The sequence below is a fragment of the Copidosoma floridanum genome, unplaced genomic scaffold (assembly GCF_036245765.1).
Source record: "Copidosoma floridanum isolate Cflo_tuat_1 unplaced genomic scaffold, Cflo_Japanese_pri ptg000006l, whole genome shotgun sequence".
Taxonomy (NCBI): domain Eukaryota; kingdom Metazoa; phylum Arthropoda; class Insecta; order Hymenoptera; family Encyrtidae; genus Copidosoma; species Copidosoma floridanum.
In genome coordinates, this window is record NW_028321883.1 from 28463431 (window position 1) to 28484490 (window position 21060).

General features: G+C 43.8%; 1 protein-coding gene across 7 annotated transcripts in view; it reads right to left on the reverse strand.

Annotated features, from left to right (window-relative positions):
• trio (trio Rho guanine nucleotide exchange factor) overlaps positions 1 to 21060 on the reverse strand; it is a 69467-nt gene that overhangs the window by 26154 nt on the left and 22253 nt on the right. For all 7 annotated transcript variants that reach the window (XM_089598268.1, XM_089598265.1, XM_089598269.1 and 4 more), the window contains 2 exons: positions 20632 to 20988; positions 5607 to 5925 (listed from right to left, as the gene is read on the reverse strand). In XM_089598268.1, the coding sequence (XP_089454394.1) occupies positions 5607 to 5925; positions 20632 to 20988 (676 nt within the window). The remainder of the gene's footprint in view (positions 1 to 5606; positions 5926 to 20631; positions 20989 to 21060) is intronic.

Genomic DNA, 21060 nt, shown 5'->3' on the forward strand with positions numbered 1-21060 from the left:
CGACTGTGTCCTTCTGGACGCGCCCGAGTGCTTTTTGCACGTCTTGTGCGACATGCTGGCGAGCGAGCGAAAAATGCAAAATAAACTCCCACCGGGACGTCGGGCCCGCACAAATTGGGCATCGAAACGACGGCCAAGTCGAAAATGGTTTTGCCCCTTACTCAGCTCTCGATGACACCGCGAGGGAGGATGTCCCCGTGTCGCGAGGCGCCTCCGTCCTTCGATTCCAGCACGCTTTGGCCCATGGCACTCCCTATATTCGCGCGTGAAAGGTAACAATAAGCGAAAACCACACTTCCCTGCGTGGGCGCTGATGTTACATTGCACGGGTGTATAATATATAATTGTACGTCACGCGTATGGATGATGGCTGGCCACGCGAACCGGCACACACTTAATTTGCACTTGTAGAAACTGCGCGCCGGGACGGGGGAAGGGCTGGTGGTTTCGTTGGAGTGAAGAGTATAGGTACTCGATAAAGATGACAACAACAACAACAATTGCTCGCTCCGAGAGAGGCGTATAGGTACCGAAATTACTTTTGCGACGGAAATAACATTTCACGCGGCAAAACAAGCGCCGTCTATTTTCATCCGAGTCGTGTAAGTATTAAAACATTTTTCATCTCTTTCAACGTGAATAATATAAAGAAAAAACACACGCGCACACAAAGCAATTTGGGTATATTATAATGTGTTTACGTATGTATGATATTCACGCGAGTTGGATGGATATGATGTACGGGCTGTTTTTATTGTCATTGAAACAATGAAAATCACCTTTAATCACAAAGTTAGTACTTGGTTGGAAAGTCACACGAAACAAACTCGCAGTATAAGAGTAAGTATAAAAGAAAAAAAAAAAACAAAAATAATAATAAAAAAAAGCAACAAATCACCAGCAGAAGAAGAAGAAGAAGAAAAGGTCTTACTTTGGACGATGCGCAGCAGGGACGGAATCCTGGCTCGTATAAATATACTTATGCTTTCGGTACAAAGTGACAAAGAGCCAAGAGGATAATATGTATAACTTGTAATAATACAATATGTGCCGGGTACTTGTGATATATGTATACGAAAACACACTTGCACAGCGCGACGGACGCCCGCGGATAATGTGATACGAAACAGGGGATATACAGAGCCAAAGTCCGAGAGGGGAATAAAGAGACGGATGGCAAGCCAAAGAGGGGGGCCTAGCGTGTTCTCCGCGGCGCCGCTACAATAGCCCAACTAAAAGCCACTCCGGGTTGAACCGACGATCGGTAGTAGCCCCGACCATACTACCACCTCTCCATGGCTCTAGAGCTCCTCTCTCTCTCTCTCTCTCTCCCGACCGATCTGTCTCGCTTTGGCGATGGCTAACGTATGCGCGTATCGTGGCCTTCGAACGGTGAAAAGCTGGGACGTGCAGCGAGCGAAAGATACGCGCAGTGGTTTATAAATATTATTAAACACAACACTTCCCCCTTCCTCTCTCTCTCTCTCTCTAATGTGTAAGTATATAATATGGATGGATGTACAATTTACGTGCTCGCTCCTACGAGGAGGAGGAGACCGCTCCGTGGCTCCTGCGTGCACGTATAATATAGCTCTTCGGAGGAGGTTTTTGATTATACCCAGTGCATTATACATATATACCCAAGTGTGGGCGTGTGCGCTTGATGTATATACCTACTCCTAGAGTGGCCACTCGCAGCTATAGAAAGACAGCTCGGCTTGCGAGCTTTTGACGGGGCCAAGAGTGCACACTTGCTCGGTCTGCGAAAATTAAGCTCTCCAACGGTACTTCTGTTTGACTGTTTTTTTTTTTTTTTTTTTTTTTTTCCGAGCTTATCAACTCGCGTTTTTTTTATATGTACGATTGGTCCTGCAGGTGTATTTATTTGACGAAGCCGATGGATTCGATACGTTCGCGAGCTGATCATCGCAAGTAAAAAAAGTGACAGTGAACAAACGGGAAAAGAGTAAAAATCACGAAAGGCTCGCTTTTTAATCGAGCGACCAGTGATACCGCAAGCACGACAAACCGGGGGCTGTACCGACCAATCGGTTGAGCAAACACTCTCGAGCCAATTGCAATTTCTACATCCCCGGGGATGAGTCGTGACCCGCTCACCCATACCCCTAACATATATAATTCTTCCGACCTGTGATTTTCAGGAGAGTAGGTATTATACACACACGCGGCGATTATCATTACAACAAAGCATGGCCATCGCGTTGACTTGTGCACGGTGTATCCATTGACCCCTTTTGCTCGCCAAACTCCATTAGGATTCACCCTGTGCTCCGTCTCTTTCCCTCCACCTTTTCTCGCTACAGGTGTGTACGTGTGTTGGTATCACGACGGGAGAGAACAAATTATCGAGTCACTATGTTATTCGCCGATTGCGAGTGTAGTGAAAACAGGCCGTCCTTGCGATCGAGTGAGCATTTTGATCGTCTCGACGAAGTAAATTAATTGACAGCGACAAAAAGTTTAAAAGTATACGGGTGACAGTCACGCGAGACTCTTTTTCTCCAATTTCCGATGCTCCATTTCTCGCGTCTCGGCGAATGGATTATTTGCCTCGGGGCGTTCGTTTGTTTTCATCCTCGACTGTTGATAAATTTTTTTAATCCTCGCGTGTAGTGTACCCGACAGGTGTATATATATTCGTACACCCTATCGATTTCGCGTACTCGGTTGCTCGGGTTGCCGCTTCCATCGATGTGTGCACACATCACCACAGCAGTTGAATCAAACGCCTGCACGTTATATTTCCGGTAAACGGTGAATTTCGGTGGAAAAAAAAAAACATGAAAAACTTGTCCCTCCCCTACTTAGCTATACTCAATGTCCATTTACGTCGATTGTATTATACGGTACACACCATCAGAGTCCATCAACTCCCCCCCTGTAATTTACTCGTTATGCGTTGCACGCAGAATTTATTTTATTTACGTGATGTTATTATAGTCTAAATGCTGTATACCTATTGCGCCCTCGAAACATAATATTTCATCTTATTATGGAAAATTCAAAAACGATGTAAGTATCCATATGTGTAATTATAATGAATGATGGACACAACGATAACACACAGATAGAAACTTTGCCTCCGGAACCTTTTTATGCGTAGGGGGAGCAGGGCACATTTCAAATATACTTTTTTATTTCATTTTTCCCCCAACATTAAATTACATTTATAAATAGTTATGAAGTATATAATTAGTGCTTTTAGCTTGTTCGAAATAAAAAAAAAAAAAAAAAAAAAAAAGAATTAATTGTGAGATTTTCTCGTTAAGGGGCAACTGATAATGTTTTTTTTTCACGACATAACGACATTAGACTTTATGGGTACTGCTAACAAACAAATAAAAAATGGAGTCTACTTCTATATTGCGTGAGTTTACCTCAAAATACAGAACAAACACGAAATATCGCAACTGAATTTGTACGAAATTTTTTTGGTCCTCCGAACGACTAGATTTTTCTCGAGCTCCGTATAGTTATTGAAGTACCGTCGAGGTGGCTCTGCATTACCTCCCTCAAAACGTAATCGTTTCGACCCGCCGAAAACTAAACTAGTTCCTGCCCGATTCCCCCCTTTGATTGCCCCAAAAGCCAAAATGAGGGCACTTAAAGTGCAGGTGGTGGGTTGGTATTGGTATACCCAGCGCGGCTATACACGAAGAGATAACAGCACAGTCACACCATTGGACACGGAGGATGAGACAGTGTAGGCGGCCGGGGCGTTCGGAAGCTGCGAACTTGTCAAGGACAGCGTCACACGCCGCACTCCTCTGCTCGGCTCCTCGTGCGTATTGATCGCACAGGATCGTGTGTATATATAGGTACAGCACAGCCGGCCCTCTCGCACTATCCGCGCCCTGTACAGAATATACGGTCGTTGTGCGCGAGTAGATGCTGTCGCAGCTGGTTCCATGTGTGCCGGAAGAGACGGGCAGGAGGAGTATATATACGCCTCGAGACGTCCACGATCCACACCAGCTCCTACCGAACGACGCCCGTACATACTTATTCGAGTGGCGGAAAATATGCGCCAGTATGTTCCCGACGATGCAACGCGCTCTCAATTGTACGGCCGTTGAGCAAACGGACCTCCTGGGGCGCTCGCTAAAGTTTAATTGCCAACATTTCGATGGATTATTCCATTGAATCATCCGACATAACCGTATATTTAATATAGACAGGGAGTAGAGCATCATAAAATTTGACGGAGCACGGGGGGGGGATAAATCATAAAGCGAGTCGGTAAAAGTAAAGACGGCAGTGTTGTAACAACCATTGTGCCACGTAATCGGCTCGATCGTCGAACCCATCCGAGCCCCCCGTTTGGTGTCTATAGAGTATACGTATAACGCCAATATTCGCAAAAGCGTCTCTCATCTCTATTACTTTTCACACGACAAATTGCCACCGCCAAATTTTCCCTGTCCCCCACCCCGCGAGCATAAATCGCGCGCTCGCGCCGATCCTTTTGAGTTCCAGCGGGGACAAAGGGAGGGTAAAAAAAGCAGTCCGAAAATTCTAAAGGGAAACCGAGCGCGAGAAAAGCGGCGCAGATACGTGTGTGCGCGCGAACACAGGTGTTTATGTGTGTGTACGCGATGGGCGGGGCTCCCGACAAAAGATAAGAAATGAGAGCGCGAGCGGGAGGGAAGAGATCGAATAAAAGATTTTCCTGCCTTTTATCCCGGAGAACAAGGGTTGGAGGGAAGAAAGAGCTACACCGGGGGAGATGGAGGGTGGATATGTTTCACCCGGGCGGAAGAAGAGGCGGAAAATTCAAACTCTGACGCACGACCGAGTACACCCTATACCTACCTATACGTGACTCAATTTTTCAATTGACAACCAGATGCAACATTACATGCTCGTATACCACCGCGAGTACATATATTATTAATTTATGTTTGTCGCGGAGTAAAAGGATGGATTTGTTCGAGCATCCTGCGCCCCCCCCCCTTCCAACGCCTATATATATACTTGCGTGCCAATAATCGTCCTGCAATCGAGTCGGATTTTTTCACGAGCGCAACTGAAATGTCAAAGTTTGAAAAGGCGTCTGTCCGTACAGGCATACGTGTAGGCATTTCCTCGCGAGTCGTGCGAAAAAAAAATGTATCTCTAACGTGTATATATAATAACGAGCTGTAGTACCATATATATATATATAAGAGACGCCTTGTGCGTTGCTCGGCTCGAGTTATCGCCGTCGAGCAAACATGCTCTATCAGCAACCTCGCAGATTTTATCTGCAAGGCAAGACGCACGGGTATGTATACATACCTGTATACTCTCGTTTTATATTTATGTCATATTACGGGGGACAGGCACGACAGGCTCGTGTAAATATATATACGGCAATGTTCGACGATACGTCCAAATGACATATACACGTGTACGTATATGTATTTTTGTACGGGGTGGTCTTTTTTTCGCCAATCGGCATCCATAATGTTTGTCCATCGCCCACACCGACGAGACATTGGCGGGGTTATTTATAAATCCATACGATAAAAATGTCTCTCTACTTATGAATACATGTGACAAAAGTATATATGTATAATTATATGGACCAAAGGGTGATGACTTACCGTCGTCGGTGGTAACGGATGATTGTTGAACGGGCGGCTGGGTGGCGGCAGGTGGGGCCGAGGTAGGTGGTTTCCTCGACGGTGAGGTCTTGCAGGCGGCCGTGGGAGGCTGCTTGAGTACGCCCGTGGGCACGAGGCCCTCGGGCGCGGGCTCGGCTTGGCCGGGGCCCGGAGCCAGCCTAACCAGGGTCCACTCGCAGTTGGCTCCACCCCCGTTCTCGAGCACCTCGACTTGCTGGCCCTTGGTCACGCTCAGCTCCCGCGAGCCCGGTGCCGCCGTGTGGTCCGCCAACACCCACGTCATCTCCGTCACGCCCGTCTGTCAACACAACCACGAAGATCCGATAAATATATACACCGCACATCACTCGTGTACGCATTTCTTCTTTTTCATCAATTAATCTTATATGTATATGTATCATCATGCATATTATGTACGGGTTTTACTCTCATTGAAATCTCGACTCCCACGGTTGGGACCTATATATATCGTGGGCGACACGGGACAATGGCCAAATGGTCGGAGCATTGATTGAATCCAAATGAATCCGAGGATAAGGGTGTATTCTCTTCTTTGGAGGTACGAACAATGAGGGCTTTTCCAATACAAAATCATTGGAGCCGATGTAGGTAACTCCATTGGACGGTGAATAATATGGAGCCTCGTAAGCTCTTTATACCATACGTATAATTATATACTACATGTGGATTCGTGCAATATACGACTTACATCGCAAAGTATTGCAACGTAACACCGGTGTTGTTACAAATTAATATATAGACGTAACGAGGGAAAGGATGAACCGCATGATTTCGAGTATTTGTATGGGTACCTTTACATGTGCACATAATTATACACTTGTGTTGGGGCTTCAGCTTATGAGTGAAAATTCAATTCCCTCGGCATGTAGCCTCGCTGGGCACAACTTTACGCAAATTCAAACAATTCAGCAACAAACTGCAGCACCGGGGCCCTAAATTTCCCGACCATGGCCCTGCACCCGTATAAATCAGCTTGAAAAGCCAACAGCACACAACTGCATGCACGTCGTGTATAGGCATGCCTGCTCTCCGACACGATTTATTTCTTCAACGTGCGCGCGATCAAGAATTTTCGCCCTCGCATTCCCATGCGCCGTAACGTACTACATGTTACGGTAACTTTTATTTTAATAAAAAGCACCACTGCGTCAATCGTTGGACATTATTTGTGTCACTCCCGCGATTGGCCTCCGCACCGGACCAACTATCTCAGATTTATCTTACACGTGGTCTATTTATTAATTATCCGAGGCAACGGGCTGACGTTAACTTATTGCACGTTATCTCGAAATCGCCTGCTTTTTCTATATCTGTTCATACATCGCGTTGTATACTTCTATTATTTGAGGTAAAGGGAAAAATGTCTATTTTTTTGTACGAGGTGGTGCAAGATACGACCAAATATATTGATTATGATGATTCACGCTCTTTGACAAGCTAATTTTTTAAGAAAAATATTACATGCACTCAAGCTTTTCTATAATTAAAAAAGGTATACGAACTAACTCGCACTGTTGGGACTTTTCGATTGACTTCGTTAAATCCCATGCATATTCGCACAATTTATTGGGTAATCAAGTCGATGATAATGCCACACCATCATGGTTTTACGATGTCATCGTTTTCTCGAGTGACATGTGCGTTTGTAATTTACTTGGTCTCGCGTGGATTGAAAAAAAAAAAAGAAAAAAAAAAAAAAAGAAAAACTAATAATACAGGTAAATGAAAAATATGGCTTTTTTAATAAAAATTTCTGCTCAAGGAAATAAATAAGAGTTAATATTTGTCGATAAAAGTACAGATAATTATTTTTATCGACAAGCGCGGGCCAGCCAAGTGTAGCCCGTAGTGAGGTCAATCGCGCGAAAATCAATCGGCAGGTACGACTTTCGGAGTTAAAAAATTGGGACGCATCAATTATTGACGCGTGGCGCTCACAACCGCGCGACTTCCCAGCCTGGCCGAGCGCGAGGTTTATACATACATACGTACATATATATATATACATACATATCAAATATGAATTTATATTACGCGAGTGTGCTATTCTGCTCTGCTTTTACGTTAATCAAGTTTTCTTTGATTAGTATCATGTGGCAGACCTACTACAGCTCATCCCTATTGAAAATTGAATTGATGTATTCTTAGCGAGCTACAAAAGAGGGGGGGGGAACTGGTTGACGATACTTTCGCACCTTAGTTAATTCACGCGACATATTTAAAATTACAAAATAATTAAAAATTCCATTTCCCTTCGTTTCTGCTTCTACGTATACACACATAATTATATTATATGCCTAAACAACATCGATGGTAATCGAAGATTTTGTCGCAACCAGCAGAGCAGAACAACAGCCCCATTTGGGTTTCTGTTCAACAGCATTTTCACCCTCCCGGAAAAAAAAAGAAAAGAAAAAACAACAACAACAACATACTAAGGAAAGAGCTCCGTCACGATCGTCCCATATAGTCGTTAAAAGCTCGTCACCTACGAACGCGTCAGTCACTGAGCCATTGCTCGAGCGGCTACGCATAACTCCTTCAAATTATTTATTTCCCGATGAAACGCGGATAGGAGACAAAAGGAAGGGAAAAAACCGAGGCAAAAAAAGAACTTGCTGACAATAGCTCTTCCGTTACTCGCCAGTGGACGCCAAACGAACTGCATCGTCCTCTACGACACGGGCGTGCCCTACATATCAAAATAAATAAAAAAAAAAGGAAAAACTCCGTGCACACGCGACGGGGAGGAGAGGAGGAGGAAAAACCAGTGATTGGAAAGTTCGGCTTGCAGGTAGAGTACCAATATGTACACAAAGAGAGTTGGTATACTAGGAGAGGGAAGGGGGTGGGGTACCCCATGTCGGAAGGACAAAATAATGGAATCACGTACAGCCATCCATTCGCGTGCACCCCTTTTTTTCTTAGTCCACGATCTCTTGAGGTTCGCGTGGTACATCCTCTACAAGTGGAGCACGTATAGGGGAAGGACCCAAAACAAGGGAACGAGAGGAGGCGCCCTACTTCCATTACATCGATAATTGTACCTCGAGTGCATATAGATGCAGTAGGTCGGTGGTTAATGATATTGGCGAGTGTTTCCCAAGACCGGTCGAGGATACGATTAACTGTTGATTCGATTAGCACAAGCTGGGCGAGGGGCTTTCAAGTGCCCTTTGTTTCGTTTTTGCAGCCGATGCCCGAAAAGTACGAGACCGTGAGCCCTGGGGGCGTATTTGTCTTGCTAACTTTTTGTCCCACTGGCCTACTGGACCGAAACGGCGGAGCCGAAAGCCATTTGAAACAGCGTTCGCTGCTTCTGTCGCTCGCAGGCAGCGAGTAATTAAAAGCCAACTACTATCTCTGATGGCGAGGCAACCGCGAGCTCGTACAATTTTATGAGGGCATATAGACGTGTTAACAAGTACACCGAGTGCATATAATTGGGACGTCCCCGTGACGTGTGCGTATATACCTATAATCGAAAAAGGTGGAAATACTTGTGCTCGATCGAAGGAAGGACGAAACCACGTCGAATTTAAGTATGTATGGGCAACCCCGTACGGATAGCGGACCCTCTGGAAAAATATGGTCATGGAACGAAATGTGCAACTGGGTCGATCAAACAGCCCCAAGTCTTGCTACTATTATCATGATGGCGATGATCACGGATAAAAAACAAAGGACATCATCCGAGAGAGGGAGGTTCTAATACCAACGGGCCATCACGGGCGCGCGAGCCTTTGAGTTCGCGGTTCAGCAGAGCGCGGCAAACGCGTCAGCGGTGTACAGAACTTTTCATCGGTAGGTGATGGTGTACGTTTATATATATACGCACACAGGTACCACGGGCCGCTCCGATGGATATGCCCCGATAAATAAACCCGCCCCATACGTAGGTGCACAACTTTGTGTTTTTTTTTTTTTTTTTTTTTTTTTTCATTTGATAAAGTTGATGTTACGTTATTTCATTTATATAAGGTGGTAATGTACAAAAAAAAAAAACTATATAACGGGGGGTTACCAGCATAGTGGGCACTTGACTGTGAAAATATATATTGTACTTACGCGTGGAAAGAAAGATGGGGACTAGGGCAAAAGAGAGGGTGTATACAAGATACGTGTACTTATACGTATCCGAATGATGGTCTGCAGAGATATACATATAATACGATTCGACGAGAGAGACGAGTCCCAACCCCCTTTTCCCTGAAACTTTGCGAGGATCCGGCGCTACAAGTGAAATTGGCCGAGTGGAAAGAGCGTTACTCGGGTACTTTGAAAAGTACCAGAATTCTCGGGAGGTTCGTTTGCATTGGCCGCCCCTCCTTTTCCGTGCATCTCTTTGCACTTTGGCACAAAAAAAAGGGCCAGTGTGATGCAGGTTGTATGAGTTTAGCGGAAACTTGCAACACTCGGCACTCAGCATGTGGTTAACACACTGGAAACAGCAAAGTTTTGGAGATGTTTGATTAAAATATTGACGTGTGTATAGATGCCCAGTGAGCTTGCCCTGGTTCTCAAGTATGTACATTTATATTGCACGTGTTGAACCAAGAGGTGAATTTATTCGCGGTTGACGTTTGATGCAGAAAAGACCTTTCCGCGTCTCTGTTACTTTTTTGCCTATGGGCTTCTTCCCTTTGACACCGGGTAGGTAAAGAAAAAGCCAAAGGGACGCTTACACCTTGATGGCGAGTACCTGCACTAGTGAGATTCTTTTCTTCTCCTACCAAGACGAGTAAGAATTTTTTTCGAGAGGGAAAAAAAGGCCCCACTGGTATTGAAGTTCTCTCTCGATCGAATTGGCAATCAATCTTTGAAGCGCGCACGTCTATTTGGGAAACAAAAATTAGAGAGCCCGTGCACGCGCAGTTCTGCAACGACCGATAACGAGAGGACTATAAATTCGCGGTGCCGGCTGAATTGATGCACCACTGCGCGTGAATAACGAGAGAGTTTCCACTGCGCTATCGGGTGTTTTTCGTCAGGAAATTGCATCATCAAACTATTAACGGATCCAGAAGTACATAGATACCGCACCGGAGGACTCTGTAATGCTTACATCATCCGCGACTCGCGTGACTCGTGCGATGAGTAAGTTATTACCGGGGGAAGGATGACGAAGAGAGAGGATGTGCCCTGTAATAGACGCGGGCCAGTTGTATAGCTATTATCGTATACAAAAACTTTGCATTCGCACTACCTCTCTCTCTCTCTCTCTCTCTCTTCGTACCTTTGGACGTGCAAACTGTTTCATGCCAAGAGTGCAACGTAAATATATACTTATGTGTAGGTATGTATTTTACGCGTAATAACTATACGACTCTCTAATCGTTCCGCTGCAAATGCCAATTTCACGCGCCGTTTTTAGATTTCCGTGGGCCATCTCTGCGAGGTGCACATTATATGTTTGTACACTCGCGCAAAGTGCATCCACGGTTTTGCTGATTCAAGTAGTAAGTTATAGCAGTAACTCACGCCGCGTCGACCACAATGAGAGTTTCAATGTTTTTGGTGCGTACTAATTTTTTTTTTTCCAATTCGTAGGTATTAAAATGAGTATGCGTAACATCAACAAATTTATACACTTGTTCCGTGCGCTTCGGGAACAAAAATAACCTTGCAGCCTACATTTGAGCTGCCTTTAACTTTCGGACGAAATATTTTTATGGTTTCCATCTTACCGGGAGAACTTTTCGGGCTCGTATAGGTCACGGGTTTCAATGAATATTTGGGATGTATTTTTTTTTTTATGCCAAAACACGAAAGAAGTCAAAGCGGGAGGAGGGCCTAAAGCTCCTGTGCTCGAAGCCTATGTCAAATAACAAAAACATACATTGAAACGATGAATCGAATGAATTTCAACTTTTCCTTGGCACTTGTTTCTCGGCTGAAGTGCACACTATAGCATATGACACAACGCGCAAACTTTTTTATGTTTCGGCGTAAGGAAATGCGTACCCCAAAGTTTTATTCAAATCCATGACCCACATCCAAAGAGATTTCGTTTTAAAGATTTACCTGCATCAGCTAAAGAAAGGAAAAAACTTGAAATTTTCTATGTTTTTTTTTTTTTTTTTTTTTTTTTTCATCACCGTATGATACTCCAAAAGGTCTTTTACAACAAATTTTTCAAAACTTGATTAAAAAAAAGATTGATCGAAAAACCAGAGTCAGATGTGCAAAAGTTGCATTGAAAATAAATGGCTCTCTGATGTCGGGATAAACGCATTAAAGCCGAAAGAAGGAAAAATGATGGGATCGCGATATCGGCGACGTGTGCATGGCCATGGTCACCCACGCTCATTATTCCCTCGTTTTATCTGCTGCCGTTCTCCAGCGGAGACATTACAAGGCAACCACGACGAATCGAGAGTACTTTACTTGAGTGTCCCCGCGTAATGTGATTGATCACGAGTGGAAAAAAAAAAAGGCAAATGACCAGCACACTGCTGGCCAAAAGGGTACCTTACCGGTGAAAAAAACACTGCAACGATCGAGTTGTGATTTTTTATTTTTGTTTTCCCTTTAATCTAAGGCCCATGATTTATTCAGCCTCTCTATTCGCTCGCCAAAGGAGTAAGGCATGGCAGCATCGTGGTAGACCTTGCTTCCGGAATAAAGCCAAGAAACGATAAGCCCTGCGGTTTCTAGCCTGCATCACCTAATCGATCGCGCAAGAAAGGCATATCGGCTATTTTCATTTTACGGAGGTATACACGCGCCAGTCACCGACTTCCCTTTGACGCGACATTACCTCCATCCCTGTGGCCGTGATCGGCTGCCATCCTTGTCACCGTTTCCCTGCTGATCTCAAGCTCAACCTCGACGTACCTATACATATAAATAACACGCGGAACCGAACCCTCTGGACGGAACGAAAAAACCACTAGCTACTTTCCTTTGCCTTCGCCCGCAGAATGTGTACATACGTTGAAAGTACATCGCGATCTCTGTATCTCCCGGGGGCTCGGTACACATACTTATACGCGCCCGCTTTCCAGCAAGGCGAGTCTAATGGTGCACGGACACGAGCCATGGGGGGGTGCGCGTCGTACCGCTAAATTTCATTTGGCTTCCGAAAGATGAAGTATGGAAAAACCGAGGTTTAAAGTAAGGGGGCCTGGCTGGCTTAATGGAGAGTCATTACTCGCGTGAGAGAAAAAAAAAAAACACCAAAGGTGCTCTAGCGTCACAGTGGTGGCAAAATTGGAATGGAATATTCAATGTACCGAAATATTTTTACACGCATTGAAAAAAAGCTCAGCAAAGTCGCCCTCGCGAATAAAATACATAAGCCCCGGCTCTCATCTCGTATACATAATATATATATACACTTTGGCAAAGTATAACCTTGAGCTCGTTTCATTTTGTAAGCAAGCAAAAGCGTTTATAAAGTGTTGTTTGGTTAAATTAAACTTTGATATATATTTTTTTTATCTCTCGGCAATTCGTAAAGCGGGGAGCAACACTCGTAAAAACTCTCCCTCTTTTAACTTTTTTTTTTTTTTTTTTTTTTTTTTGTTATCTCCTGAAAACGACACCGTTTCCACGTAATTGGGCTCCAACGGGCTCAAGTATCCATCGCCACGACACTTTTAAAGCTATGACGCGCGGCTAAGACGCGGAAAAAAGCTCGAGCAACGGACGATTTTTGATGATTTATGGTAAATTTACTAGAGGTTACTTCAAATTCATCTCGAAAGATGTGAAAACAATTGGTAAATATCATTTCACGAGAATAGACAAAGCGACAGGAAACAACACTGATTCGACGTTACGTAAGTATACGGATGAAAGTTAAAAAATCATGCCCGTCCACTGAAGTGTCAAGATGAGACGGGTCACCACTGCACGTCCGCAATGTGTAAAAGCATTGTGCTGGTGGATGCTCCCGTTTCGTGAACCACGATTATCAAAAATTCACAAAAATCGGATGTATTATTGCTCAACTGGACACGTAAGAGGGGGAAAAGTAAAATATTTGCTGAAGCTCGCCTTTCTTACACCCGTATAGTCATTGAGCGACCTCGATCGAAAACACGTCCTCTTCTCCGGAAAAAAACACGCAAACTCGAAATTTCAGCGAGACAAATGCTCCCGCCTGCGTAGGGAAAGAACAAGAGAGAGCAATCTAGAGAGACAGATAGGTAGGATTAGAGATAGGGTGCCCCGAAGGCGGAAGAGACCGGAGGAAAAAAAAAAAGAGCCTCCGATACGGTTGGAGGTGTACGGGTATATATTTATTTTCTTATCTCGAGAAGAAGACAGGAGAGGTAGGGGGTGGGGTGGCAAGAAGGAGAAGAAAACAAATGTTTGACGATGGAGCGCCGATAAACTCGTGTCAATAAGTTTACGCGTCGTTTTCTTCTCCGGCCAAAGTTGTTACGTATGCCCATTCATGTTGCGGGTGTACATACATACAATATATTTTACAATGCAGGTATACCTTCATACATAAATACGTATATGGCATGCAATTGACACGAGTATATATACTACAGGAGGTACAGCGCGCGGAGCACATACACGTCTTACCCGCTTGCCTACTAATCGAGTTTCCTCTAGTTGTGATTCAAAGTTCTCGCTTCTATTTCCTCTCTCCACCCCTGCCTCGCGACCTCACCCTACACTGAGCGGCAGCGGCACGCTTCCGACTCTCGTATATGCACTTATGCACGGACTCATCATATTATGTACTACGCCACATCCGTGTATCGGATATAATAATAATAATAATAATATACATTACGTACAAGCTTATAGAAATAAATGCATAGATATGTGTACCGCACTGTATACGCTCGCCCCGACTTTGTTCTCGATCAATATTGGTTTTTATTATTCCGCTAGACTTGTGACTGTGGGACGTTTGTATTCATTGCTGGACAAATAGGTACGCCCAATCTGTGCTCACTTGGACCCCACTTTCCTCCCGATTGATTTGTTTACTTCCTTCCTTTTGTAAATATGTATTTTCACCTATAACCAATGGCGTTGATTTTACTCGGAAAGACAAATTTCAATTGTTTCGTGTGTTCACCTCGAAATGCGATTGCTTTGAGCTATTCCGAGCTGCACCGACGTCCACAACGGAAAAACCAAGTTTTCACTTTGTTTATGCCTACCACAGGCATCAGTGGTACAATTTAGGTGTTCGGAAACTGTTGAAATTCATGAGCGCAAAGGATCGGGCCCTTCCCCATCATTCAGTCGGCAATACGTAAGTTATTTTATAATGAGACAAGTACCCCAGTCTGTGGATTTGAGCTCTCGGCCTCGACGCATCGCCGGAGACTTTGTATTGATAATATTTGAAAAATAACAAACAACTCAAAATATTTCTCAAAGCAATTTTCCTCTTTTTTTTTTTTTTTTTTTTTTTTAGTTACAGGTACGAATCTGTTTATTCATCAATTTAGTAGAGAGAGGTGAATTTTCAATTTAAAGCCAAGTCATGCCAAATGCCTTCGTCAAGTGCCCTTGGCGCTCTCTCCAAGAGCTGAGAACGATTCATTAAAACTCCGATGACCCGACATTTTTCGTGATCCATTGTCTTGGATGGTCTATTGTCCGACTGAAGCAAGTGGGAAGGCGTAGCTACGAAAATGCTCTATATTACGCAATTTCATCGAATTGGCTTATTAAGACGAGAACACGGGCGAAAGGAGCTGAATGAATTTCACAAAGTATTAGGGGATAGGGTAAAGAAAAGCTCAAAAGTATGCTCATCATAATATCATGGGGGGAGCGGGTGGCGCGTATCAACCGCGATGGGCAGTGTTGAAAGCATATCGTGACAATGTGTAGATGACTTAACTGAGAGGGTAATGAAATTAATAATGTTTTCGTTCAACTTGTTTGGAAAGCAATTAGCGCAGCCCAGACGTACGTATAAGTAGAGCGAAAATTGCTGCAAATTACTGGTCACGAAACTTCCTCGAGTTTTCATTTGCTGTGCTACTTTTTAAATTATTCATAATTATACCTCATTTCATTAATTTTTTCTTTTTCATTTAGTTTTTGTACCATAAACTACCCACCTCCCTCCCTCCCCCCGCTGTTATTATGTCCTATAGGGAAATATGCCCAGTATAAAAAAAAACCTGTAGGTATTTATTGAGGTTTACAACTTTTCCGTTCAAAAACCCGGTATTTCTCTATTCCTAGTGATTTTCTCGATCCGGAACATTTAATCTCGCGTTTAATTGACTTTTGAGAGAAAAGTGCCCCGTGAAAAAAAATTATCTTTCAATGAGATACAAATATTTTTCTCAGTGTACAACGTAACTGCGGAGAATTAGAAAAAATGGATATGTTTCCGTGAATTATCTATTTTTTATTGTCACAAAAAACCTTAGGATACAGAGCATCACGTTTTACAATAAATACGAAGTTATTTAACAAATGGGATGAAAATGCAAGGTAGTGGGACCACCCCCACATTGGTTTCAAAATTCTTTTATATTTTTATGTGTCCAACAAAGTCAAAAAGCTTTGCGAATGTAATAGCATACACGGCACCCTCAAGCGCAATAATTGCACGTAATTGTAGCACAAGTAGAAGTTACATGTACTTGTATAAAAGAAAGTACGCCCGACAATTTCTTTGCAAATATAGCTTCATGCGTAGCGCCTTTTACTCGGTATAACCGTTATTGGCTCTGCCCACTAAGGTATAAAAGGAAGTACTCTATAATCGAAGATACGACCAAAGGGACTACTAGCGCTTGCAGGTGAGGTAAATTTTCGGAGAATAAGGTACTTTCTTGTACTGCATGTGTAACATGTACCTACGTTATAATTATATTGAAAATTGAGAAGAGATCAGGAACAAATGAAACGAAGAGGTGTGTGATTACTATACTGACTATTGGGTATAAAAGAACAGCCTGGTTTGAGCAAAGACAAAAATGACGATGAAAACCACGGAAATTTCGGGTAGGCACCTATATAATATAAGTGGGAAGGCAATATTTTTTATGATCGTAAGAAAGAAAGAAAATCATGGAAACAGTCCGGTTTGCAAGCCAGCCAAACGCATGTAAGTAGGTGCAGGCATATAGGGAGGATCGGGGGCGGGTGCCAGCCTCCCACTCTCCGTTCCCCAGGCATCGGCAGAGAGTGGGAGAGAACCGGCGCTCTCTCTCTCTCTCTCACCATCCAGATCCCCGGCCCGCTCGATAAAAGCTCGCGCGTCGTCCCGCGGGATAGGTGCAGGTGGAGAGAGGTAAGAAAGGCAGGCAGGTGTACACAAACGACAAACAACATCAGAGCGAGTCGGGGGGAAGGGGGAGGAGTGACATGTTGTCGAGTGTGAATATATTATGTTGGTGTACCCATCGTTACCTGGGATATGGAGGGCTGGAGGCGCAAGAGGCGCGCGTGGAAGGAGCTCGGCGTGTCTATGGTGTGCTGGCGCGCGAGGGCCGGGTGCGAGGGCGTCATCGAGCTCTGCCGGAACCACGGCAGGGAGATCTTCCGCTTGGCCCTCTGGGCTATCGAGGCCGGCTTGCCGGCCGGCGACGTCATGCTTTCTTATTTCAATACTTTCCGTCTAGGGGTAACGAGATGAGGCTGCACGCGGGTCGTAGATTGTCAAACTCCCCGATGGCCCACCAGGCAGCTTCCTTGCCACCTCGACGAGCACATAATACCACTATCTTCTTCCTCCTCTTCCTCCTCTCACTTATTGGCTTACAATCGTGTATACCGTACGTAGGATTTACTTTATCAATGAAGTAAGATGAAAACTGTTCGTCGCTCTGGCTCCATCGTACTTTTCCGTCTTTTCGCCGCTCTCGCCTGTATCACCACTACTCATCAGGTACATTGCGTGTGCCATTCACGCGGGTCGTATCACCTTTTCTCTTCTATTCTATATTTTTTTTTATTTATCAACAGTGACGCTGCACCCGATTTCTCAAAGATATATTTTATATGGGTGCACGTCGTGTACCCCCACCACCTTACTTATACATATATGTACTTTTAAACATTTAAGATATGTCTCGCGGTTCGACCCAACATAATTATATACTCTGGGCTCGGTGGTCCCCGTCCACCTCGACATGTGTATATTATTACATACGTATAATTGTATTGTTGTGCGCTTTTATTTATGTTATTCACTAAAACCGTGTAATTGTAGTGATGGTTACAACGACCAACTATACCGTTGGGCCTGTACTATCTATTCGGTCTAAAGTCAAACCGCACGTCACTGCTCTTGTTTGCCCTCTTCATCTTTTTTTTTGCTCACTCTGCAGCAAATAATATCACAGTATAACAAGTGATGGGGTCCCTATCTCCGTTTCACCACCATGTCCATGAGGGTTCGTATACCATATCCCTTTGAATGGTCGATGTTACGTCGTATGGATCACTATCGCGAGCATAGGTAGGTCGATCAGAGATGCGCTCCTCCAATTAACGGACGGACGAGAAGACGGATGACGGACGACTCCACGCGGGACTTGGGTTTTTTTTTCTTTTTTCTTCCTTAGCAAAGAGAGGAAAGCAAAGAGCAAAAGTAATTAGAGAACCGAGGATGCAGAGCACAGAGAACGAAAGTCACGCCTGGACAGCTGCGGGTGTTCCTGCCACTGCTGATGGTGGTTAGCAGCTGCACCCAGAGAAGCTGCCGACGAGCTGCGATGTAGTTGGAGGAGGAGAGAGAGAGAGAGACGAGAGCGCGAGGGAGTCCGGCCGCGCGACCCGACGAGAGCCGCGTCCGTACTACCTTTCGCAAGCTCCCTCGGTCGGTGGCGCGCTGGCTGGCTGACTGGCGCGCGCTCTCTTTTCCTCGTACATACGTCTATACGTGTGGCTCGTGTGCAATGTGTATATATATATATGTGTGTGTGTACCCCTGTATACGAGCGCTTGCAGCTCTTTCGACGACGACGCGCCCCCGTGCTATTCTGCAAGCTCCCGTCCGCGCGCGCACACACGCCGCCGCCCGTCGACTCCTTCCTTACGTTACAGTGATGGGATGTGTGCTCAAGCCACCACCGCGGGTAGATATGAGCTCTCCACCTGATGTGTAATATACAACTGTCGCAAGAGGATACGATGAGAGGAGGAGGTGAGCTTTTGCGAACGGGTTATTCGTGGACAATCCGTGCAGGACGACGTCGCTCCTGATGTACCTATATATCCCACGCGCTCGTGCTAAACATACAATGGCCCTCTCTTTTCCCCCGCACATGTACGTGTAGTATCTACAGATATCAGCGGAAACGCTAATTTTAATCAACAGTCAACTTATATAAATACCCTCTCGGGAAAGCTCGAGTCTTTAATTTTTTTTTTTTTTTTTTTTCAAATTCCACACTTTACAGTTGAGCTTGCAAGCTCGCGCGTGCGCACAGAGTTGACAAATCAAGCACTTGCGCGTAATTTGCGTCACGAGCCGGAACTTATCTATAAGTATCCACACATGCTTGAAAATAAACCTTCTGGTAGGTCACATACGTGCAACTGTAGATACAACAGGCGTGCAAGTATTTATGCGTATGTATTGTACAAAGGCAAATACAATATGATGCATGTTTCCCGGTAGGTATGGGTATAAGTCAGTGTACGTCCAGTGTATATAAAATACTTCAGAGGAAAAACTTCATTTGGCTCTTTTTCTTCCATTCAATGGATACCTGTTTGAAGCATTCACTAAACGATTAATTAATTTTTTTTTTTTAATTTATTTATTTTTTTTATTGCCACTGATATGATCTGGTGATAAAAATCTTATTCGCTGGTTAAACTTGTGAAACTTTCAATTATTCATGTCGAGATACTCCCTCAGAAGTCTAAGACAAAAACAAAAATTTTTTTAAGTATTTGTTTACAATGATATGATTGTTTCAAAGAATATTAATTAACCCGAAATTCGGCCTTTCTTCTAAAATTTACAATTGCGTCCCACCTAGTTCGGTCAGCCCTCAAATACTTCGGGAGCGCGTGATTTTGTATGTGTGGGAAAAAAAAAAAAAAAAACGTGAATACATTTTTAACAGTATTACAATAAAATGAAGCAGTAGAGTTCGCGTGAGGCTCGCTTTACGACTAAACTGACCACAAGTTGTGCTGAAAACGAGTGTGTTGTGCCTAAAGGTAATTTCTTTGTTCATGTATAAATTAAATTTGCGGGACGAGCAGAGTTCTAAGGCTACGGGTGAATTTACTCAGCTTGCCATTGATAGGGGCTGGACGGTCTGCCAATGTACGAAAGAATGCCAGACTCGCGATTGATTATCCTCTTTCACTCATCTATTTCTCACTCTCGCTCTTATTCCTCTCGTATTTGTTGGGATTCCCTTTGCATTAACTATTGGAATTTATCTATTGTTTCCTTCCTTTCTTATTGACTTTAACTTTATTGTTACTACAAATTTTTTGTATAAAAATTTTTTTATTTTATTTTCATTTACCGTCCTCATTGTTCCAAATACGAGGTAATATGAAATATTGAACTTTTGATTACGGAAGAGAAAGAGAGAACCTAAATAAATTTGCTCATTATTAAATTTCTGCCAGGCAATTCATTTGATTGAGAAATACTACGCGTTGATATTTTAAAAATTCGCAATTGTTTCATGTATTGGATCTCTCTTTAACTGGCAATCAGATTTTCGATTTTTTCTCGCTATTACGCTTTAACTCAATGGTATACAAATAATAGTAACAATTTTTATTCAAACTCTAACTAGTTAATGTATCCAAACTAATCAATTTTATTAATTAACGCTTAGATCCATTACCCGTATACACAATTACTATTATTAAATACCGAAAGTTTCTGATTATATAGTGTTATTGAAAATACACCGTATAATATGCAAAGAAGCAAAATGAAGTTGATAAAGCAAAACCATATGTATTATTTATTAAATAGAAAAAGTCAGATTATTTGTTTTTTTTTTGCGCGTGTAGCAAAATATATTCAGAGACTTTTGGGATCGAGCAAAAAAGCACATACCTTGTCAGAATCGGTGGTATTGGTCGAGCCGAAGGAGGCAAGCGAGTTCCGGTCGAGGTTCTCGGCGCTGTCGTCGAGCGAGGCGCACTCCTCGAGATCTCGGCTGGACCGCTGGCTTGAGCTCTTTTTGGCCGGGCTCTTGGGCATACTCAAACTAAAGTAGGTTTCCTGGATGACTTCGCGCAAACGCTTTACCCAGAGCTGCTTCGACTCGAGCGAGTTGGAGCGTAACACGACCCGGGTATCACTTGTGGGCGCTCGGCCGGTCCACACTGCGAATTTGCACTCGTCACCCTCGATGTGCTCAGTAACGCCCAACTCCGACGTCATTAGACGGCTTTTATAGATGTATTTTACCTGTCACAGAATTTCATAATTTTAGTCAAATCAATGTGCATGTATTAAAAAAAAAAAGTTTTTTTGAATTAA